This window comes from Lissotriton helveticus, chromosome 8 (genome assembly GCF_964261635.1).
Source record: "Lissotriton helveticus chromosome 8, aLisHel1.1, whole genome shotgun sequence".
In the NCBI taxonomy this organism is placed as follows: domain Eukaryota; kingdom Metazoa; phylum Chordata; class Amphibia; order Caudata; family Salamandridae; genus Lissotriton; species Lissotriton helveticus.
The window spans coordinates 292,955,593-292,980,521 of record NC_136069.1 but is presented as its reverse complement, the minus strand read 5'-3'; the positions used below and the strand labels follow the sequence as shown (position 1 = coordinate 292,980,521).

Genomic DNA, 24,929 nt, shown 5'->3' with positions numbered 1-24,929 from the left:
ACATGACAGAGTCCATCTCCTAATGCAGTACATACCTGGGGTTCTCAGCAGCATGCATCAAGTCCACGAGTAGGAACACCACTCCCAAGTCCTACTCCTGTGCTTACACCATTGGAGGGGTTGCCCCACATCGTCCTATTCACCACCACTAAATACCCAGAATACCCAAACTTGGTTCCAGGCTTCCATGGGCAATACACTATGGATGAACGTGTATGAGATATTTGTTTATGCATTTAATCCTCTCCAACTTCTTCCATTTGTGGTTCGGAAGCTTTGGCAACTTTTGTCTTAGTAGCACCGACCTGGGACAGACATCCCTGCTTCACCACCCTTCTCGACCTCTCTACTGCCTCACGAAAAGCTGTCAGACCGGCTGGATCTTGTCTCCCAACACCAAGGCACGCCCAATCCCAAAGACTCCAACATTGCGATTTTCCTCCTGAAGTCCTAGTATCTGGGTATCTCCATCTCCCTGCAAAATGCATGAAAATTCTTAGAGGCACGCAGGCCTGGTTGTGTGCCTGCTATGTGGTCAGCTGGAAACGGTTTGTACACTACTGTCCCCCTACACATATTGATCCTCTTAAAGCAACAGTCCAAGACATTCTTTGTTACCAGCTTTACTTGCAAAGATCAGTCCTTGCTTATTCCTCTATTGGACGTTAATTAGCTACTGTTGCAGCTTATCTTCAAAACCGAGAACACCCATTCCTTTTTCAAGATGCCAGTTATGAAAGCCTTGGAAGGGCTCAAAAAGATTATTCCACCAAGGATGCCACCTGCTCCTGTGTGGAACCTCAGCATTGTTCTCGCTCGACTAAGAGGCCCTCCTTTTGAATCACTTCACTCTTTCCCTTACAGTTTCTTTCCTGAACGGTGGCTTTCCTGGTAGCCATCACTTCTGTCTGGTATTTTAGTAATATACAGGCTCTTATCCTGGAAAAGCCTTTTTTTCCAAGTACCCCAAGATAGGGTAGACCTCAGGTCAAACCCCAAATTCATGCGTAAGGTGGTTTCTAGCTTCCACTTCAATCCAACCATAGAACTCCCAGTGTTCTTTCCACATTTTCAATCAGTAGCAGAACACGCTCTTCACATTTTGGATGTTAAGAGTGCTTATGTATTACATTGACCTGACCAAATCCCTTTCGTAAAACAGCTTTTTGTCTTTCTGCTCAAACCACTTAAAGGGCATCTCTCAAAGGCTGGTCAAATGCATACTAGCCTTTTCTGTTAAACCCAAAAGTCATTTGCTCTGTCCCTCCCAGATCCCACTCTACCTGTAAAAAGAGTTTCTATGGCGCTCTGGGTAATATTTCTATAGTGGACATCAGCATGCTACCCGACACTTACGAAAAATTGCAGTGGATGTTTTGTGCTCGCCAACAAGCGGAGTTTAGGTCAGGCTGTTCTTTGCCCACTTTTCCAGTCTTCTGCAACATCCTCAGGATAGCCACCGCTTCTGGGAGGTCTGCTTTACATTCAAAGCACAGCATCTGTTTTTATAGCTACACATGCCTCGAACTGAAAATTTTACTTAACTCTGTAGGCATCTGTTCATGGCATGTAGTGCTGTAGATTCACATGCACCCACCCTCGTTTATGGATGCATTTTAGACTTTGCAGACTTTTTCAACTTTAATCCTTAATCTTTCCTATGCATGGTCATCTTTTCTGTATCTCTATGCACCCTCTACAACCTCACCCTGTGTGCAGAAAAAACAATCTAACGATGGAGACGATGGCCATGCGCATTACCAGCAATAGGTAGTCAACTTTACCTCATGACTTGAAAAGACTTCTTCCAAGAAAAACAACTTTCACATGTCCGAGCCCAACACTAGATGGCAGGAGTATGCACAGCATGCGAGTCTACAGCACTGCATGCCACAAACAGATGTTTTCAGGTTAAGTAACATTTTCCTTCTATAACTCAGGGCTCTCATAAACAGTTGATGTACAATGAATAGATCCAGCAAACTCTTTCAAATTCTCTTTGATTCCCTGCAATTGAGTGGTGTGCTACCATATTCCATATGCTCAATTGTGCTTTCAGTTGTGGAGTGCAATTATTTTTTTCATCGCCTTACCACCGACTGCAACCTGAATTCATTTGTTTGTGATTGAGTTTATAAGGTTGTAAGCACCCTCAGTTTAAAGTCATTTGATCCCATTCTGTTCTCACACAAGATCACTCTCCTTCAATAAGGACATGCTCATGGCACAAACCTCGATCTTGGAGCTGGAGATTCTCACCCTCATGAATAAAGCGTCCACAGAAGGGGTGCCCTTTAGAAGAAAATTGTGTTTTAGTCCCTTTACTTCCTTCTCCCCAAGAAAGATGTCTTGCGCCCATTATGGACTCACATGTCTTAGACCTTTTCATTCGGCAGTAGAAATTCAAAATCCTCACCCTTAATATTGAGGATTGGTTGGTGTCCCTGGATCTCCTGGACATTTATTTTCATTGCTGATCCTCTTCCGCCACACCTCCCCCCTTCCAATTCATCGTAGAATCCAACCACTACCTTTTTTTTGGTTGGTGTCCCTGGATCTCCTGGACATTTATTTTCATTGCTGATCCTCTTCCGCCACCCCTCCCACCTTCCAATTCATCATAGAATCCAACCACTACCTTTTTTTGGTACTATCATGTTGTCTAACAACTCCAATCACTTTTTGACTGAACTCTTTGAGCAACGTTTGTCGACGTCTTTTTGAGTCTTCGACTCCTGGTGCACGTAGAGATGTCTGGCTTCAAGGCATGCGGTTCCTATAGTCGACTAATGTCGGTTACGGATCCGCAACGCGTGTGCCTCTTGCCTGGTGCTCTACCACAACCCCAAGTGCGGTCCCGAAAGCTTCTTGAGCGCCGGCATTTAGCTTTGTGCCGTTCGAGGTCCTGGTCGCGAGGGAGGTCGAGGGACTGGTGACGGAGCCATCATCACTTTCCAAGTCTTCGAAGTCTTTGCATTCGCGGTCGGGTAAGTCGAAGCACAAGAAGAAGTCAAAGAAGCATCGTCGCTCATCGACTTCTCCCTGTCGGTTGGCCGACGCGATGAGGGATGCAGGTGGTACCCGCTCCGCGTGCGGAGGCCGACGAGTCGACTCCCGGCTTCCCTCCCTTCCTCGGACCTGGGGCGAGTCCTGCCCAGCTTCGTAAATTTTACGAGGCGATACACACCATCTTTGGGCAGCCTGAACCCACCCGCGCGCCTTTGGACCCCGCGGACTTGGTAGGGGGACCTAGGCCTTCTTGGCTCCGGTGCCACAGGCACCCTTTGGATCCATGCCTGGATCCAGATTGGCACCGATTGACCTTATTGCACCTCCACCGGTGCCGCTTCCTCTGGCACCGCTACTGCATTCAGCGTCGACCCCAGCCTCCATCCTGATGTGGACCCGAAGCCGGACGGATCTAGCGTCGAGTGGGGTTTTTGTGCCCCTATTTACTCCTGGGGTCCCTTTTCGGCCAGATTGGCACCGAGAGGAGGAGGAGGACTGGGAGGGGTCAGGTGCCCCTCTGACTGATCAGGTAGAATCTGACCCGAACCGGAGAGATTAACTCGGGGATGTCAGTGGTCTAGACACCTCTCCTGACCGTGACATGTTGTCTCCTCATACCGTGGCTACGGAGGAGGGAGCGTCATTAGCAGTGGTGTTGTGTAGGGCGGCAGAGGCTCTCAACCTCTAGCTTCCTACGGTGGCAGCCAGGACTAGCCTCCTGACAGAGGTGCTTTAACCTGCTGCAAGCTCTTCGGAGCCCCTGCTGCCGTTTAATGAGGTCCTTACCGACGTCCCTTTGGGCACCTGATCCAGGCCCAACACGCGTGCTCCTGTTGATAGAATGATTGGCCGACGCCACCGCTTGGCTCCTGGCGACCCTACTTTACTCTCCCAATACCCCACCCCGGAGAGCTTGGTGGTCCAAGCCTCTACTTCCAAGAGTGCCTTCTCTTCCGCTCTACCGGAAAGGGAATCCAAGAAGCTGCATCATCTTGGGAATAAGATGTTCTCTTCCGCTAGCTTGGGACTTTCGGTCTGTAAACCATGCATGTCTGTTGTGTCATTATTCCCACTCTGTGTCCAATACGGTGGCGCAGGTGCTGCAGCAGTGTCCGGATGAGGCACGGACAGTGCTCTCCCAGGCTGTTGCCGCCGGGAAGGATGAGGTGAAGTTTACCGTCTGTTGTGGGCTGTATACCGCCGACTCTCTATGCAGGACGATTTCCACATCAGTAGCCCTTCGTCGCTATGCCATGGATGAGATCGACTGACTTTTTGGGGGATGTCCAGAATACCCTCATAGACCTTCACTTTGATAGCCATCACATTTTTGGCGACAAAGCGGACAACGCTATAGAGCGTTTCATGGGCTACGGCCAAGTCCTTGGGCCTCTCCAGCAGCCCTGCACAGTCTGCTTTTCACCCTTGTTGCTACAGAAGAGGGACCTCACTACATCCCGCCCAGAGCCACAGGCCGCCGCAAGTTTCCCAACCTTCGCGCGGCCGGGGAGGTGGGAACCACTGTCGTGTTTCAGGGGGCCATCGGGCAGGCCAGTCCACCAACCCTTCCTCTGCTGCAGCCTCCAACCTTCCTGGTCCGACATTTCAGGCCCATCAAACGCCAGTAGGCTGCAGGATCCGCCATCACCTCCCCCACTGTTGCACCATCACGTCGGACAGATGGGTTTTGCAGATAGTCCGAAAGGGCTACTCCCTCCCCTTCAAGGCTATCCCTCCAGCCATGCAGCCGTAATACCACCGCATGTCGGAGGATTACCTGGGCCTGCTCAACAGCAAGTTACTGCTCTCTTGGCCAAGGGAGCCATTGAGCGCGTTCCTGTCCTGGAAGTAGGTCGTGGTTATCATTCCCACTATTATCTGGTTCCCAAGAAGGATAAGGGCCTGCGTCCTATCTTGGATCTCAGGAACGTCAAACGATTCCTCTGGAAGGAGAAGTTGAAGATGTTGACCGTTGCTCAGGTCTTGTCTGCCGTCGACCCGGAAGACTGGATGGTACTGTTGGACTTGCAGGATGCTTATTTTCACACCCCCGTCCTGCCAGCCCACCGGCGTGACCTGCGGTTCATGGTAGGCCACAAGCACTTTCCGTTTACCATGCTCCCCTTTGGCCTTACTAGCACCCCTCGGGTGTTCACGAAAGTGATGGCCGCAGCTCATCTGCAAAGATCAGGGATTTCAGTCTTCCCCTATCTCGACGACCCCAGGCAGTCGTCTCCCACCTCCAGGCTACAGATGACCTCCTGCATTCGCTGGGGTTCTCCATCAGTGTGCCGAAGTCACACCTTATTCCCTCTCAGAAGCTCCTCTTCATCGGAGCAGCCTTGGACACAACACGGTTTCGGGTCTATCCTCCCAAACAGCGAGTCCGGGATGTTCGGACCATGATTCTGGTCTTTCAGCCTCTATCCTGGCTTTCGATCAGAATGACCCTGAGGCTGCTGGGCCTCATGGCCCCCTGGCCTCCTGCATCCTGCTGGTCGATCATGCCAGATGGCATATGCGTGCTCTGCAGAGGGACCTGAAGTCCCAGTGGACGCAGCACAAGGGGAATCTGTCTGATTGCATCCAGATCTCAGAGATCACTGCACGACATTTGCAGTGGTGGCTCACAAACCAGGATTAGGTCAACGGCAGATCCCTCTCCCTTCCACACAGTGGTGACGGTTGCATCCCTTCTGGGATGGGGCGGCCAAATGAGAGAGGCGGAGATCAGAGGCCTCTGGTCTCCGGTGGAGTCCAGGCTCCATATGAACCTTCTGGAGCTCCGGGCAATCCGTCTTGCACTCAAGGCATTCCTTCCCTCTGTCCGGGTAAGGGTAGTGCAGGTGTTCATGGACAACACCACCGCCATGTGGTACTGCAATAAACAGGAGGGTGGGATTGTGGACCCTATGTTAGGAGGTCCTCCACCTCTGGACATGGCAGGAACATCAGGGCATATCCCTGGTGGTTCAACACCCGGCAGGTTCACTGTATGCCAGGGCCGACAATCTCAGGTTCATGTTCGATCCCGAATGGCATCTTCACTCGGCGGTAGTGCAAGGTCTCTTTCGACAGTGGGGAGAGCCTTGGTTAGAAACACGCAATGTCAGCAATTTTTCGCTTTGGTATTTCCAATGCAGCACTCGTTGGGCAGCGCTTTTCGTCGCAAGTGGAGTTGCGGTCTGTTGTATGTCTTTCCGCCTATACCACTTCTGCCCAGAGTGCTGAAGATCAGGTGCGACCGGGCCCAAGTCATCCTTGTGACCCGTCTGCCTCTTCGGGAGGATCTTCTGTCGCAGCAACAAGGGACGGTCCGCCACCTGAACCTGTCCAACCTCCACCTCCTTGCGTGGAGATTGAACGTGGCAGTTGGCGTCTTTTGGCCTGCCTCCCGAAGTTTGTGATGTAATCTTGGCAGCCAAGCGTCCCTCCGCTAAGAAGGTATACGCCTGCCGGTGGAATACATTTTTGGCATGGTGCACAGTAAAGGCTGTGTATCCACTAACTGCCTCTCTTTGAGGTTCTCTTGTTCCTCCTTTCTTTGGCCCAGGAGTGCTCTGCTCTGGGCACCTCTGCCATCTCTGCCTTCCTTCAGCTTCCAGATCAGCCTTCTCTTTTCAAGTTCCCGGTTGTAAGTTGTTTCTTGAAAGGCATAACTCCTCTCTTTCCACCTATTCCTTTCTGTATGCCTCAGTGGGACTTGAATCTAGTCTGGACTGATATAATGTGCGCTCCCTTTGAGCCACTTCACAACTGTCCTTGGAGGCTTTGGACTCTTAAAACTGCATTCCTGGTTGCCATCACCTCTGCCAGGACAGTGAGTGAGCTCCAGGCTCTTTCATCGAAGCCTCCTTTCCTGTCTGTCCATCCAGACAAGGTAGTTCTCAGGACTCGTCCATCCTTCCTGCCCAAGTTTGTCACTGCCTTTCACATCAGGCAGACAATCACTTTCCCCACCTTCTTTTCGCCTCCACATCCTTCAAAAGAGGAAGAGCGGTTCCACTGTCTGGACACAAAATGTGCGCTTTCCTTTTATCTGGATCGCACCAAACCGTTCCGGGTGGATGACCAGCTCTTTGGTACGTGCGTGCCAAGAAAGGTCGGGCCGTACACAAGCGGACTATCTCCCAATGGGTCATTTTGTGTATCAAAGCCTGCTATTCTCTGGCGCAGAAGGAGCCTCCAGTGGGGCTGCGCGCCCATTCCACCAGGGCGACGGCAGCAACTACTGCTCTGGGACGAGACGTTTCTCTGAATGACATTTGGCAAGCAGCTACTTGGGCTTCGTTGCACATATTTACAAAGCACTACTGCCTTGACAGTCAAGTTAGGAGAGACTGCTTCTTTGGCCGTTCTGTTCTCTAGGACTTTCTGGTGTAATCTTGGTTCACAGACCCTCCTCCGGGGTTGGTTTTGCTGGGGGATTTATTCTAAGGTAAGAAATTTATATAACTAATTTTTTCAGAAACATATGTTAGCTATAGATTCCTTACCGCCCCACCCATCCTCCCCATTCTGAAAACTAATTTCTAGGGTTAAGGATATCCTTTCAGGGCCCTAGTTTTGTGCACCAGTGATCAGTGTCTTGCATCGCTCTGCGTTTCTGACACGGAAAGTAGTGTACAGAACGGACGTCAGCGCGCGAGGGCGGCGGCTAAGTAGCTACAGCGATGTCATCCTGGCGACACAATGCCAACGACTAGCGCGGAGCCGACCGACGCCACCTTCCGATGCGCAGAGGTACTACTGACGAAAAACTTTCCGGATCCAGTGTGACACCTGGGGGTAATTCGAAGGTAAGGAGTCTATAACTAACTTATGTTTCTTACAGATATATCGTTACCGAAGGTAAGTAACTTGTTCTTTATTGTCTACATCACATCTATTTCTCTTTCCAATTCTGGAGCCAAATTGGTGCTATGTTAAATGATATCTCATTTTTATCAACAGGGAAGATTCAATGATGGAGTACTTAAAAATTGCACAAGATCTGGAAATGTACGGTGTCAACTATTTTGAAATAAAAAATAAAAAAGGAACGGAACTGTGGCTTGGTGTTGATGCATTGGGTCTGAATATATATGAGCATGATGATAAGTAAGTCTGCTTATTTTGTGTACAATTATTACATTTGTCAGTAACACAAATTATTGTAGTGCATTTAAATAACCATGTTAGACTTTCAAGGTGTGTTGGTGGCAGGAATATAATTAGAAGACCAAATGTTTGTGTTTTACAGTGATATGTTTGTAGCCTTATGTTAGTAGCATGTGTCGCTCTTGTGCAATCCACACAACACCCAAGCAGGCTTAGACTCTTTCCAGGGATGACACTTCTGATTTCCCTTCCCCATCTCTCCTGCCCCTCAACCCCTTCTCCTCCCCTCCCAACCTCTTCATCCGGATAGGGAGAGCAAAATGGCGGATACTGCTGGTAAGGGTAAGCGGATGTCCCTAGGTGCCACTACCCATTGGATGACCACCAACTCCGTCGGCCATCTCTCCCGCTATGACAGTGGTCTGGGATGAGATGCAAGAGTTAGTCAAGAATCTCAGATGAGTTAATAAAAAAAAGTGGGGGGGTGTAGGGAATGGAGAGAGAGTTGCAGAGGGAAAAACTATCTTGAATGCCACTATTCACTAAGCTCTTGACACTATGGACACCGCGTCCCTGGGATCAATACCAGTATCCTCATCGGATGATATTCCTGGCTCTGTATAGCAGGCGTTAAGCCTCCAGCACCATCTGCTCAACCTGCCCATTAATGGAGAACATCTATGTGTCCCACAGGTTGAGCTGCTGTTAGAAAAAAATCAAAAAGGACACAGACACTGCAAAAGCCATGGCGGCCCTTCAGAGGGATTCACCTAGGGGTTCCATGCAGAGACAACACTCTGGGCAGGTTCCAAAGCCGCTTCCCCAGACCCTATTCCTTTATACCAGAAACAGCAGCAGTACTACCATCATTAAACTATGTGAGGATACACCAATGGTGCATCTAGAGGCAACACTAACCAGAGCAGAGACAATGGAAGTTCCAGTAAATGTTAGAAAATGAAAAAGTACACCGACACTGCAAAATCTTCACATCCCCTTCCAACATCCCACTCGGCAAACACACCCTCAGCAACAGCGTCTCTCCTTCTGCAGGAAGTGGTACAGTCTTCTCCAAAAAGGGGCCAGGGAACCTGTGCCCGCCAACCAGCATTTCAAGTGGGTTTACTCTCTACTCCTCATCCATCTGGGACCTCAGGCCCAGCAGTACTAGCCACCCACCAGAGACTAGAGGGTGTGGATCCACATATTCTCCTACTTCAACTGGCAGATCAAGACAGCAGACTAGCACCAGTGCCTAGCAGATGCACAGGCTACCATCTCACTCCTACTCTGCCTCAGGTTCACCATAAATGTCACCAAAGCCCATCTGCACCTCTTCAAGGCCAGCCCTTCCTAGAGGTGGCAGAGCCTACTCCTGATGCTTGACTCTTTATTTTTCTATTAAGTTCTTTTTATCAACTATGGTAAGCACTGTTAAATTATCTTTTGCAGCTGAGGTGAACAACGCTACAAATAGACTAGAAGTCAAGTACTTAAATAGTATACAATAGTAGAAAATTTCTTTTTTTTTAATTTGTGCCTTTCTTGTTTCAGATTGACACCCAAGATCGGCTTTCCTTGGAGTGAAATTCGAAATATTTCTTTTAATGACAAAAAGTTTGTGATCAAACCCATTGACAAAAAGTCTCCGGTAAGTAGCGACATTGTCCATAAATGAAATGAGTGTGTCAGATAATCATCCATTTGTTTGTGCTCATTTTGAAATATTGCATTTTATTCTGTCCTTTATTTAGGACTTTGTATTTTATGCCCCTCGATTGAGAATCAATAAGCGGATTCTGGCACTGTGTATGGGAAATCATGAGCTTTACATGAGGAGGAGGAAGCCGGACACTATTGAAGTGCAGCAAATGAAGGCTCAGGCTAGGGAGGAGAAGCATCACAAACAGATGGAGAGGTAAAAGGCTTATTGTTTTGCTGAACAGGTTCTGTAAAGTTAATGAAATCCTTGTCCTTGTTCTCCTGCAAAACGGATGTACCACAGGATATTCATCCAGTTTGAAAGATGGATTTTGCAACTTCTTTATTAGACATATTTAATTAATTTAAAGTGGTAAGAACCAAGAAAGTGGACTTTTTTATACAGGATTTAAACGTTCCAAATATCTTTCAGGAAAGGGTACAAATTGGATGCTGTGCTCATCACTCTTTTTTTGTTTTTACAGTGGAAGGCCTGAAGTTTACTTGCATCCCTTTCTTTAAATATAGCTCTCGGAGATGGGCTATATCTCTGAGGGGCTAAAACTTTCAGAAACCCCTCACGCAGTATGTCCATATTGAATCAAAATATCACTCTAACATACAAAAAACAAAAGAGACATTGTCCCAAATCTCTCTTCTCTAGCCGTACGCTTTACAGTTCCGACCTGTCAAGTTATTGTTAAATGTACTCTGAAATTAGTTTGAACCCCGCTCAGCCTCTGGTGGGGTGTTCTAGTCCTGTTTAGGTATTTGCACTGCCCACCTGTAACACTATCCCCACTAATATGGCACATCTGAAGAATGAAATGTAGTGTGCTTAAAGCTGAAAAAATAGTTGAAATTACTTTCTTACCATTGTAACAGGGTTTCACTTCAGCAGACGCTCTTGTCAGGATTCAGAGAAAATGCCTCACGCAGGTGCAAAGATATTTAGTTTGCCAGTTTTTATTATTAACCATTTCCTTCTATAAAGCACACAAAATAGTACACCAAAACCTCAAATCTTTTTTTTAAAGACCTCATTCAACATTTTTAATAGCATTCTGCTGCGACCATACGTTGCTGTAGCTGCAAATGATCTGCATACTCCTACCACCTCCCTTGCCCAGAACCCACCTGCCGACACCACCGACCCAGACACCGCTGCCCACAACCTCAGACAATGGATCGACGACTGTGCCAACACCCTCGCCCCGCTCAAGACACCATCCAACAACCACACCAGCAAGAAGGCCACGTGGTTCACCAAAAACCTCCAGGCCTCCAAAAGAACATGCCGAAAACTGGAGAAGAACTGGCTCCACGAACGATCACCAGTCAGCTACACTGCCCACAAGAACGCCACCTGGAAACATCACCAACTCATTAGAGCCGCCAAGAGGGCCTCATTCAAGGACCGCCTTGACAATAACGCACACAATAGCAAGGAGCTCTTCAACATCGTGAAGGAACTCTCCAACCCCAGCTCCAACGACATCCCGCTGTCGCAAGACCTATGCGACTCTCTGGCTACCTTCTTCCACCGCAAGATCACCGACATCCACGACCGCCCGACGATCACCGCCCTCCTTCCCCCCCCCCACCACACGCACGTGTGGCTCAATGGTTAGAGCAGGCAGACCTTGATGCAGAGCTATGGCCAGGGACCAGGGTTTGATTCCCGCCTCGGCGGGTCTCCGGCTCATTAATTCCCCTGACTGGATATTCTCGCCTCAGTGCCTGTTTTGATCATGGGTCCCACGCTGCAACTCTGGGCAATAGCTTGCTTAGTCTCCACAACGGCCGCAAACGCGCTGGGATGCCTGGCTGCACCTCGGGGGTGCCCAGGAGTGGACATTTCCCAGGAAAGCCAGGAAGGGTTCCTAAGCGGTATATGGACAGCGCCGGGACACCTCCGGTGGAGGTAGCTGTGCGCTTTACAAATTCCGACATTTACATTTACCAACCATCTACTATCCTGGACAAGTGACAAGGACACCTTCGAGATCATGAAGACCATCCACTCCGGCTCACCGCTAGCCCCATGCCCCCACCACATCTTCAATAAAGCCAGCGCATCCATCGCACCCCATCTCAGCAAGGCCATCAACATCTCCTCCGAGACTGCTACCTTCCCGGAAAGCTGGAAACACGCCAAGATCAACGCCTTACTCAAGAAACCAAAGGCGGACCTCAAGAACTTCAGGCCCATCTCCCTGCTCCCATTTCCGGCCAAGGTCACCAAGAAAATAGTCAACAAACACCTGACCCACCTCGAAGACAACAACATCCTGGACCCATCCCAGTCCGGTTTCCGCAGCAACCACAGCACCGAAACCGCCCTCATCGCTGCCACGGATGATATCCGGACCCTGTTACACAACGGAGAAACAGCAGCCCTCATCCTCCTAGACCTATCTGCCGCCTTCAACACAGTCTGCCACCGCACCCTACGCACACGCCTACACAACGCCGGAATCCAAGGGAAGGCCCTGGACTGGACCACATCCTTCCTCACCGGCAGAACCCAGAGCGTCCGCCTCCCCCCCCTTCCACTCCAATGCCACCAAGATCTGCGGCGTTCCCCAGGGCTCGTCCCTCAGCCCGACGCTGTTCAACATCTACATGGCACCCCTCGCCCACGTTGCCCGTCGACACAACCTCAACATCTCCTACGCCAACGACACCCAGCCGATCATCTCCCTCACCAAAGACCCTCACACGGCCAAAACCAACCTCCACGAAGGAATGAAGGCCGTTGCCGACTGGATGAGGATCAGCAGACCGAAGCTGAACTCTGACAAGACGGAGGTCCTCATCCTTGGGTCCACCCCCTCGGCCTGGGACGACTCCTGGTGGCTGACCGCACTGGGAACCGCGCCGACTCCCACAGACCACGCACGCAACCTGGAGGTCATCCTCAACTCCACCCTCACCATGAATAAGAAGGTCAACGCCATCTCCTCCTCCTGCTTCAACACCCTCCGAATGCAGGATCTTCAAATGGATCCCCACTGAAACAAGAAGAACCGCCACCCAGGTCCTCGTCACCAGCAGGCTGGACTACGGTAATGCCCTCTACGCAGGAGCATCGGCCAAACTCCTAAGACGGCTGCAGCGCATCCAAAACGCCTCGGCATGTCTGATCCTCGCCATCCCCTGCCGCAGCCACATCACCCCCACCTGAAAGACCTACACTGGCTCCCTGTCAACAAGAGAATAACCTTCAAGCTCCTCATCCACGCACACAAAGCCCTCCACGACACCGGCCCAGCGTACCTGAACAGACGACTCCGCTTCTACTCCCCCACCCGCAAGCTCCGCTCTACCAACCTCGCCGCTGTCCCCCGCATCCGAAGAACAGCTGGAGGCAGATCCTTCTCCCACCACGCCGCCAAGACCTGGAACACCCTACCCACCAACCTACGGCAGACCCAAGACCTACTGGCCTTCAGAAGACTACTCAAGACCTGGCTCTTTGATCAGTAGCAGCGCCCCCCCCCCCCCCCCCCCCCCCCCTCACCCTGCGCCTTGAGACCCTCACGGGTATGTAGTGCGCTTTACAAGTGTCCTGATTGATTGATTGACCACCTAGTGTTGGTGAAGACATTTGCAAGTTGTTTTTTTTTTTTTATGAAGAAGTGCTGGTCACAAGATGTCTTGTGATTCTCTACTTAACCCACAATGTACCAGACCAGAGACCACCTCATATTTGTTTCTTTCACCATTGAGTTTGAACATTCAAACTCCTGGATCATCTTTTGAAAACTCTGTACCAGCATCAAAGAACACTACAGAATGTGTTACTTGCTTGACACTATATCATTGTCGAAACTGGTCATATTGAGAGAGACTGTTGTGGCAGTGTCTGTATGGAGAAAATGCCCTTACAGTTGTGTCCTTAAGACAGTACCACATTTTTGTGGACTAACTAGACTGGAACATCTGCCTGTTTCCTTACCATGAGGAGTCGTCCTGCTCACCGTGTAAGATGTTAAAGTGCAAAAAGACCATCAGGTACAGACACGAACACTGCTGGGTACACCAAAAGATGCAGCTTTAAGGCACCCAATATGCTGTACCTTTTTGAACCCCAAGACATACTGGGATATGAACAATAACAGTTTGGCTGCTCACTGCTAGAAAGATAGAAAGAGAGCTTGAGTTCAGGCAACAGGAAATTCTCCTCTTCCATATAAGGGAAGCAAACAAATCGATGCTGCAAGTCGTTGCGGGAATAGCTGCTCAGTGTGGGATTGACAGTTCATTTGAACTGCTATATAAACATGATCACCATCACTGAGAGGAGATGGAGAAGTTGGTGAGACACCTCCTTGAAGCCTACTGTAAAAGGAGGCAGGAACTTGCATTTGACCCGAAAGTCGAACCCAAACATTTAGCATAACCTGGATTCCGTTGATACCACCTCCAAGGAGATCAATTCCAACATCCTGCTGAGACTAGATACCTGGATAGGCATCTTGGACTTTAGACCGGAAATCCAACAGCAGCTCATCAATGCCCTTTATGACGGAGAGCCACCATTGCACCCTCTGGTTCAACTATGCTCTAAAAAATTAAAAAGGAATCTGAGACTGCTAAGGCCCATGGCACATTGCAGACCAAGACACTCAGGCCTGCCTTTATCCAAAAGTAGGTGAGAGGACATTCCAAATCATTTACTCCTACCCAGAGGCAAGAATAATAACTACACTCTTTTTAAATACACTTGGGCACCCAAGTCCTTTGCTTGAGGTGGTGACAATGCTTGAGGTGGTGACAATGGCAACTGCTGAGGCAGTGGTAGAGGTGGCTTCTGCAATACATCATTCTGGTGCTCTGTGCAGGAGTCCCATGGATGACTTCCGACCTCAAGGATGCATACTTCCACATATATCCCTCAGATTTCAGCTACCTGATCTTTGTGGTAAGTGGTCAACATTACCAGTTCAAAGTTCTACCTATTGGGTTACCCTAAGCCCCAAGAGTATTTACCAAATGTCTAGTGGTCATAGATGCACACTTGCCTAGGAACACCATTAATTTCTTTCCTTACCTAGACTATTGAGTGATAGAGGCTGCTCAGAGCAATGTGCGGAAAAGACAGTGCAACACAGTAGAGAGCACTAGATTTTTCTTTATTAAGTTGCAAAGGCTAAAACCTCATCCAACACCACTAGCTACTTCTCCTTCCGCCTCTGACCTCAACATTCTCACCTAAGCTCTCACTCTAGAACTCAGTGTGGAGAGTTCGAAGAGCAAGAGATAAAACAAATCTTCCTTCCCTACACAAAATATCACAAAGCAACATGGAAAAATAGATAACGACAAGTACATTTGCCCCAGTGTTGGAACTTTCATAGATTCCCATGCTTTGTATCATTCCCCGTCGTCGGAATTGGAGCCTCGGTAGTATCACAACCATAGAAACAAAAGAGAAAAATAGGCCTAGGCCTCATCTCATTTTGTATCCTATCACCCTCTTTGTGTAAAAGAGACAAAACTTTTGTCAGGACCAATCAGAGCAGCCTCACCCCATAGAACCTTCCTGAGAGAGCTCAGAGCCTCAGATTTTTCTACCGCACGTTGTGCTAGGGAGTCTCCACTGAGCTCTGCTCAGTTTTCTCATTCTTACTACTTATTTCTTCAACTTTTCAACAACAATCAAAACATGTCTGACAAGGAGAAGAAGGCCTTATTCAGGTCCTGTGCGTCTTGTGGAAAAAAGCGACTTTTTGTAGAAGATAAGCATGAAAGCTGTATCTATTGCTTATACCCGGACCACAAGGCCACTGACTGCAAGATTTGTAGAACCTTCTCTACAAAAACACTTCGGGACAGGGAGGGCCGGCTATTGACCTGGCTTCAAAAGATGAAGACTCTGAAGGAGGTGCTCTCATCAGATGAAGAGGATTCAACATCTCTGGCTTCCTCTCGCAGATCCAAGAAGAGGGGTAGGTCTCCTTCTTCTTCAGCCAAGCCCCCTATCAAGGCCCCTCATAAGATCTCTGACAGGTCTGAGAGGGCTAGTCCCATTAAATCTCCTGACGGATGTGAAAAGGAGAGGCTGGGACAGGCTGCTGTGGATTGGTGACAGCCACTAAGGACAATAAGGAGGTTTCTATCACTTCTCGTCCATCCAAAAAGGAAAAGACTGGTGAAAAATACTCTACAGTCAATCCAGGGACCGTGCCTGAGAGAAAACAGCATCCGAAGACGACAAAAACAGGTACGTCGACGACGATTGCTTTCCTGAAAGTTTCCGCTGTTTCATTGGCTCTGTCGACGGGATCGTCGTCGGTACCGGTTTCGACGTTGACGACTCCGTCGTCGTTTAAGGTACCGGGTTCGTCGACTAGGACTTCTTCCTCGTCGACGATGATGGTCTCAGGGAAGGTGCTGTCGACGGCCTCGACGAAGACTACGTCGACGACAACGACTTCGACGACACTGATGGTGATGACGACGAGTTCGTCGACGACGGTCAAGACTCCGTCGACGAGGTCCAGTGTGCCGTCCACGAATCCATCGACGATCCCGTCGACGACTGCCGCCCCGTCGACGACTGCCGCACCGTCGACGACGGCTCCGTCGACGGGTCAGAAACAGCAATTTCCAATACAGAAGCTGAAAATTACGCCTGAAATGACGTCTCCTAGACGGGTTTAGTCTCTTCCACGACAATGCTTCTGGATGACGAGTCGGATGAGGAGGAGGAAGATGGAGGCCATTATGGGGATGCCTACAGTCCCTCAGATTTAAATGTGAAATTGCAAGAGACTGACACGGAGGAATATTATGAGCATGCATATGACCAACAGTGGCATCACTATGTTCCTCAAGAGCGATGTCCACCAGGTTTGGGACAGGACATGGTGGCCATGCCGGCCTCTCTAGTCTCTGATCTACAGATGATGCTGCAGGACTACAGAACCAGGTTTCCTTCAGAACCTTCAATGCAGCCTGCACAACCTCCACCTCAGGTGCTGCCGCAAGCGCAACCAGTTGTCGTACTGCCTCCTTCACAAGTGGTGCCTCTCACGCCACCAGTGGTCATACCAGCGGTCCTCTCTCGGACATCGGATCCCGAGCCAGCCAATACCGTTCTGCAGGATACCTCTTCTGATGATGTACAGGTGGATCAATTGACTGATCCATTGCAGGACCCAGACTTGGATCCCGGTGACAGTGGACTACAGGATCCGGACGCCACTGGTCGAGATACTTTTGTTTCACCTCCAGTCGATATAGGGGGTTCCATAACGTTATGGAGAGAGCGTCAAAGAGGTTTGGACTACCAATTACAAGGGAGCAGTCTGAATGTTTCCTGTATGACTTCAAAGAACAATACAGAAAATCTGTCAAATCCATTCCCATAATTGAACATGTGTGGGAGGAAGGGATCAAAATCATGCAGAATCCAGTCACTGTTATCCCTGTTCTTCCCAGGCTGGAAAAGAAATAGAAGGCTCCGGATGAAAGTCCAGCTTGTCTTCTTGGGCAGCCGAAGCCTGATTCGGTGATCTCATAGGCTGCTCAAAACAAATCCAAAAACCCATCAACACCTTTGACTACGCCTCCGGACAAGGACGGTAGACGCCTGGATAACGTGGGAAAGAGGTTTTCTTCCATGGCCAGCTTGCTTGTTCGAGCAGCAAATGCTCTAGCCATTCTAGGCAGATACGATCGCCAGATGTGGTGTGACATGGAGCCATTTGTGGAACAACTGCCAGACTCCGCGATGGAAGAGGCCAGGAGAGTCCTGATGGAGGGAGAAAAATCATCCTCCGAAGTAATCGATTGTGCTATGGATATAGCTTCCACGGCTTTTCGTGCCTTAGCAGGGTCAGCAGTGCTATGCCGTCAGGGCTGGTTGAGAGACACCTGGTTTCGTCAGAATAAGATCCTGGACCTCCCATTTGATGGGGAGATGCTTTTTGGTAAGCATGTTGATGATGCCCTGCAAAGTATAACAAGCATTTGCAATGCAATAGGTCTCGCATTAGGAAAGTTTGAGCTATTGGTATTGTAAATGACACATTTTTATTTATGTGTTGGTTTTGAAAATAGCGAAATTTATAGCTTTGTCATTTACAATACCAATAGTTATAACTTTCGCAAATGTGACACCTATAGCATTTATAATGCAATATGTGTTGTATTTACGTGACTTAGATGTATTCTTATTACAAATAACTATGGCTTTTATTAGTTTTTTTAAATAATTAATACTTAAATAAAAGTTATTGTAATTTATAATGGCAATAGTTTAAACTTTTGTGAAGATTATGTTCAGTGTATTTTATTGTGACGAAAATCCAACAACAGAAGTGAAATATTAACATCTTTTTGTGACATTTGTAATAAAGCTTGAAACATTGAGACGATATATTTGAACCAGTTGTTGTTTGCACAGATTGATGCTGTGGTGGCGCTGAGTGATGTGGTGGTGATGACTGATGCGGTGGCGATGACTGATGCTGTGGCGATGAGTGATGTTGTGGCGTTCAGTGATCCTGTGGTAGCGCATAGTGATGTTGTGGTGCCCCTCAGTGATTCTGTGGTGGTGCGGAGTGATGCTGTGGAGTGAGGGCGATAGATAGACAGATAGAGTGAGGTCGATAGATAGATAGATAGATAGATAGATAGAGTGAGGGTGATAGATAGAGTGAGGGTGATAGATAGAGTGAGGGCGATAGATAGAGTGAGGGCGATAGATAGAGTGAGGGCGATAGATAGAGTGAGGGCGATAGATAGAGTAAGGGCGATAGAGTGAGGGCGATGGATAGAGTGAGGGCGATAGATGGATAGAGTGAGGGCGATAGAGTGAGGGCGATAGATGGATAGAGTGAGGGCGATAGATGGATAGAATGAGGGCGATATATGGATAGAGTGAGGGCGATAGATGGATAGAGTGAGGGAGATACATAGATAGATAGATTGTTGTGTGTGCGGTTGTGGTTGTTGGTGTGTGTGTGTGTGGGGTTGTGTGTGTGTGTGTGTGGGGTTGGCTTAGCGAGACCTAAAAAGGACTATATGCATTGAGTTAAAACATATAGGTGTCTTCCTCCGTCTGTTCAGCACGGAACAATGACATTCCACAAGAATTCTGCTTTCACATACATCTTCCAGAGGGGAGTACAAGAGCTCAGCAGCTGCACCCATGCAGCATGTAAATACAAACGAGAGACTGCAGCACAGGCACTCTTTACAAGTGCAGGTCTAAACTTTCAACAAAAAAGCAACCAAACTGGTGTAAACCTATCTGACTGGATAAACAAAAGTGTTAGTCACGAGTCATCTGTGTGAACAGCAGAGAGGAAATGCCAAGTGCTGATGAGCTGTTGAGCTTCAGGCTGGGCCTGGAACAAACTGGCATCAGACATCTGCTCTCAGCTCTGACAAAGTTTTACAATGGAGGCTAATTAAGCGAACGGGCAAAAGGAGCTTTAAACGCCCGTAATATTCACAGAAGGTAATGGCATCAGCGGCTTTGCTTCAGTTCCAGTACAAGCGAGGACACTCCCTGGCACCCTTTAAACTAGACATGTTTCTGCAGCGCCCATACGCACTTTGGCATGGCTTCGGTGTGCTATAGGCTGTGCAGCCAGCAGCCTCCTTTCCTCCGTGGTTCCGAAGGAGGTTGAGATGCTGTGTTACTGCTACCTCTATTAACACTTTTTAAATTTTTATTTATTTATTTGATGCGATTTTATATAGCGCAAACTTTACCCGAAGGTGTCAGAGTGCTTTACATAAGAACCAGTTGCAAAACATAAGGTCAAAGGATTACGTGCATTACATAAAAGATACAAACCGAAAAAATTGCAAATGTACAAAATGTAAAGTCACACAAAGAAGAGACTGGTGATTAGAGTTATCTCTATATACATGGGGAAGGGCTATAAATGGATATACTCTAAGAGTCACATAGGAATGGTAGAGAGTACAAAGGTCTACGCATATTAGACGGTGTATATACGCATTGCGCGGTTTGTCACGGCTTCTGGGCGCTTTAGAAGGCCCAGCCTCCTCCCCACCTCAGTCTTATGGTTCTGTCTCAGGGCGGGTGACATGCAGCGTGTGACGCTGTATTACCACTGCGATCACCAACCTCAACACACCTCTGTCTAGGAATCCCGCGCGGTCATCTTGTGGGTTTCGGTTCACAGAGTGGGGCATCCTTTACGAGGCGCTATATCTTCTCAGATGACACTCACTCTTGCAGCGGACGCACCTCGAGGCATGGCCGCATGGTGCCTACGCGATGGAGGGGTAGGTGGAGCATAGGGGACATACGTGGAACAGCAGCACACCACAGAATCTACGGTGGATTTGTTGCACAAACAGACAAGCATACACAGAACACAAATAGAGACAGACGCACAACAGACACAAAGACACATTCCCGCAATGGCAAATGACTCAGGCAAACACAGCCAGACACAAATACCCACAAACCTGCACAAAAACACAGACTCAGAAACACAATCACAAAGTCGCGCTCATACGCACACATACATGCAAACACAATCAGAAGCACAAACACCCATAATCAAAATATTACGAGCCAGGAAGGCGCCAGAGACTGAATACACAAGGTGTAGTGCCTGTCTGTGGTGCAGCATTCGGAGTGAGTGTTCTCTCGAGTGGGGCGAGGGCTCATTTTGTGGGAGGGCGGGCCACCCCCCACGGTAAGGTCTGAGGTGGGGGCGAGCCGGGCCGCTGGAGATAGGGGTGACAGTTGGCAATGGAAGCCAGAGCCTCTGGCCGGACGGGGGTCGTCAGACGGGAGTCTCCGTCCCTGCCCGGGAGATTAGTGCGTCTCCCTCGCCACATTCCCCGTAGTCCTGCCAGCTCGCACAGACCCCCGCCCCCACCCATGAATCATGGGCTTGTCACCCTGCACCAGGCCAGAGAGACCGCTGTAGCACGTTTATAGCACTTTAAGTGGCGGGTGGACTGGCCACTTTATGGTGGTGAGGTGCCTGGGATTGAGGTAGCGCTATGAGGGTCTTCAGACCTCTCCCAGGCGCTCACGCGACACTTCGTGAAGAGACAGGCAGGTACTGCTTGTCTCTCAACACCTTTCTTACTCACACATTCACCTCCAAGGTCCGCGGTGCTGTAGTAAGGGAAACAAAGCGCCCTGAAACCTCTGGTTGAGAGGCAAGATGGCGTCGGCGTGGTCAGTCGCTGACTGAGCGCTCTCTGCCCTCCTGAAGCCCTGCGTGAGAAACCAAGTAATCGAGCGAAATGGGAGAAAGAAACTTGTCGGTCTGATCGTTATGAAATAACTCGTGGGAGGAAAAAAAGGAAAAAAAACAATCCATTGGAAAGGATCGCGAAAGGAACTGCAGGAAAAGACTGTAGCCAGCTGACCTTTGGCCCTTTTTTTTACGGTTCTCTGTTGAGCAGATACCTTCGGATACCTGAAAGATACCGCTGATACTCTTGGATATTGCCGGCTGGTGTCTTGTACAGCGGTGGTCTGTGGGAAAAAGCCTCGCCGTAGAAAAAACTTGCGGAATCTCAAAAGACACTGATGGCTGCCCTTTACCCCCGCCCTAACTCCGTTTCTTGTTTTGGAGCTATCAATGTTCGACTCGGCGATCAGCCTGCTGGAGGCGAAAGGCAGAAGGTGAGGAGCGGGGGCGCGTTGTGTGGTGGCGATATCACTTGACTGTCAATGTTCATCAGGGGAGCATAAGCAGTATAAGCTGAATAGTCGGGAAAAAATAAAAAGAGATAGCACTGTACTCGGAGGGAGGGAAGGAGGAGAGAGGTAGGAGACAGATGGGGTGGGAGAGATATGGGGAGCAAGGAAAGTGTACAAATGTGCTCTAGTTGCAAAGGAGCCGGAGGCAGGAGCAGGACACGTAATCATGCTGAGAAGTGCTGATACTATCTTACTAAAAGTGTAGAATATAATCTGAGAAGTGCTGGCACTGTCCCACTAAAAGTGCGGACTTTTATGCATAGTGCTGGTACTGTCCCATCAAAAGTCGAATATATGCAAAGTGCTGTAACTGTCAAGTTAAAAGTGTGGAATATATGCAAAGTGCTGACACTGTCAAGTTAAAAGAGTAGAATACAATCTGAGAAGTGCTAGCGCTGTCCCAGTTGAAGCATAGACCAGATGATGAGAAAATCTGGCCCTGAACACTTTAGCAGACCTCCACCCCCACCCCCAGAGGTTCATTGAAGGAACACCAGCTCCGCTTCCTCTGCAAAGGATGTGTGCCCCTCCCTCCCGCTCTGCGTAGGGACCATCTCGAACCGGCACTTACCAGAGGTCACTGAGGGAAGGCCACAGAGAACGAGTTCAGGGCACAGCAGGTAAACCCTGTGTGAAGACACACTGGCCATTGGTGATGGGGGCAGGTGGACAAAGGGAGTGTCTGGGTATAGAAAGAAGGGTGAACTCTGCGAAGTGGGGCTGTGTCCGTTTCCGGAGAAGGAGGTGGGAAGCCTGTTTAGAATGCGATGCGTCCACAAGGTCAGCTGCTGTGATCAGACGTGTTTGTAGTACCAGCACGTGACATTACAGCAGCCTTCCGCCGAAGTACCGAGCCGCAGTGTAATGGCACAGCAGGAAGGTAAAGGGTGATGGTGGAATCTGTGCACATCCGATCCTTGCCCTCGAAGCTGATCCCACCACCACGTTTCACGGCCTCTGTGACAGGCTCTTAAATAACTATACCAACACCCTGCTGATCAGCCCGACACATTTTCACTGCAAAAAAAAGGTACACTTGTGTTTTGCCTTTTAACCACATTGGTGCTAAGGCAATTCCCGCTGGGTGCTGAAATTTACATGATCCCATTGTTCATGACAAGGTCAGCTCGTCATAAGCACAGGATCAGTGCACTGCATGACGAGCTGACCATGTCATGAGCATGGAAGGGGTTAAATGTCTGCTTTCTTGTTGTCGTAAGCAGACTGTCCCTTAATGGCTTCTAAGTTGTCTACCAAGTGTTTACCTGAGGGCATGATAAATCTTGACGGCAGAGCAGATGGCAGCCTCAGCGCTGTACTTTCAAAATTCGAAAATACATTTTCCAAACTGGATTCAAAAGCCAACCAGCCATAACAATCGATTTCAATAAATAAATAAAAAAAAACACTCACTGAAAGTCTATGCTTTCGATTCTGCGACTGTCCGCAAATCAAACTAGGCCGCGCCCGTGCATGCGCCCTGGGCGTACTGACGTCAGCGCCGTAGTAGACCAGAAGAAGAAACAAGCGTGAGGGAAGCCCCGCGTATGGTGATGCACCGAAGAAAACACCAGAGGAGTGCGGAGCCTGTGGAGCACAGCGAGGCGACGTGACAAAAGAGCACGGTGAGTGGAGGGGGGATATGTGTGTGTGTCTGTGTGCGTGTGTATGTGTGCGCGAGAGCCCGTGAGGGGGGGGTGTACGCGCGTGTGTCTGTGTGTGTTCGAGGGTGTCTGTGCGTGTGTCTGTCTGTATGCGCGGGGGTCTGTTTAAGGTGGGGTGCGTGTGTGTATGCAGTGTGTGTGTGCCTGTGTATGCGTGTGGCTGTGTATGTGCGCATGCGTGAGTGTGGCTGTGTGAGTGTGTTTGCGCATGGGAATATGAGGCACGAGAGGGGCACGGCGCCGTGCGCGCCCACGAGGTGAAATCCGCGCTCGTGCCCCTCTCGTGTCTACATTCCCAAATACGGCCAACAATAGGTCTCTGTGCAGACTCTGTCTGCTCGACCTAAAAAAGGATACGGACACGGCGAAGTCATTGGGATCACTGAACTATCGAAAGGTCCCATTTAGAGGTGCACGAGGCAGAGGTTTCTCTTCTTATAGAGGCAACACCCAGCAGAGATATTCCTCGCAGCCTTCGCAGTCTTATAAGACTCAATATTCGAATCAACGCCAGGGACAATCGGCATCTTTCTCTTGCCAACCTTAGTGAGGGCGTCCGAACCGCCAGGGACGCGACAATGCCAAGAGGCAATAGCGGCCTCCTGGCTCTTACTACTGTTCCTCCTCTCCCAGTCACATCAGTTGGGGGCAGGATATCCTTTTGTCTGAACAGCTGGAAGAGTATAACATCGGACCAGTGGGTCCTGAATATTGTTCAGAGTGGCCATACATTGGAATTCCAAGATCTTCCTCCAACAAGAGCTCCTGGCGCCAACCACACAAAACATCTGGGACTGCTCCATCTCGAAGCCCACCAATTGTTCATCAAGGGGGCAATAGAACCGGTACCTCTCTCTCAGAGGGGCAGAGGTTTTTATTCCAGGTTCTTCCTGGTTCGGAAGATGGCAGAGACTTGGCGCCCCATACTAGACATACGAGAGCTCAACACTTATCTCATCAAACTATCTTTCAGGATGGTCACTCTCCAAGATATTCTTCCTCTTTTGAACCCAGGCGACTATTTGGCGTCTCTGGATTTAGAAGATGCGTATTTCCACATACCGATACATCCAGCTCACAGACAATATCTGCGCTTCACAGTAGGCAAGAGCCATTTCCAATTCAAGGTGCTTCCGTTTGGCCTTCGGTCTGCACCACGGGTATTCACCAAAGTGTTGGCACCAGTAGCGGCTTTTCTACGAAAACAATCCCTGGAAGTTTTCCCTTACTTGGACGACTGGCTCATCAAGGCTCCATCTTTAAAGGAAACTTCTCAAGCCGTTTCAACTTGCATCCAGTTGTTCAGTCATCTGGGTCTTCAGCTAAACAAACACTAGTCAGTTCTGCAACCCTCCAGGTCCACAAGATTCCTGGGGGCCAATTTAGACACAAGGCGATGCACAGCTCGTCCTTCGGAGGAACGTCAACAAAAGTTGATCGGCTCGGCTCGCCAGGTGCTGAAAAAGAAATGCCTTTCAGTCCGACAATACAAGTCCTTGCTTGGGTCGATGTCATCCTGCATACCATTAATACCGCATTGCAGGCTGCGAATGCGTCCTCTGCAGGAAGAGCTAGACAAACTATGGTGCCAAGCAGAGGGATCATTCAACGACAAGGTGTTGGTGACGCCAGAAATGAGAAAGGCATGCGAGTGGTGGCTAGTAAAGGACAATATCGCAGAAGGTCTGACGTTCAGGATTTCACCATCCCCCCTGATCATGACTACAGATGCCTCT

The 24,929-nt window shown here is 49.2% G+C and overlaps 1 protein-coding gene across 1 annotated transcript in view; it reads left to right on the top strand.

Moving 5' to 3' along the window:
- Positions 1 to 24,929, top strand: part of RDX (radixin) — a 596,536-nt gene that overhangs the window by 263,022 nt on the left and 308,585 nt on the right. Inside the window, exons 7-9 of the mRNA XM_078657059.1 lie at positions 7,963 to 8,109; positions 9,664 to 9,760; positions 9,864 to 10,027. Of these exons, the coding sequence (XP_078513185.1) occupies positions 7,963 to 8,109; positions 9,664 to 9,760; positions 9,864 to 10,027 (408 nt within the window). The remainder of the gene's footprint in view (positions 1 to 7,962; positions 8,110 to 9,663; positions 9,761 to 9,863; positions 10,028 to 24,929) is intronic.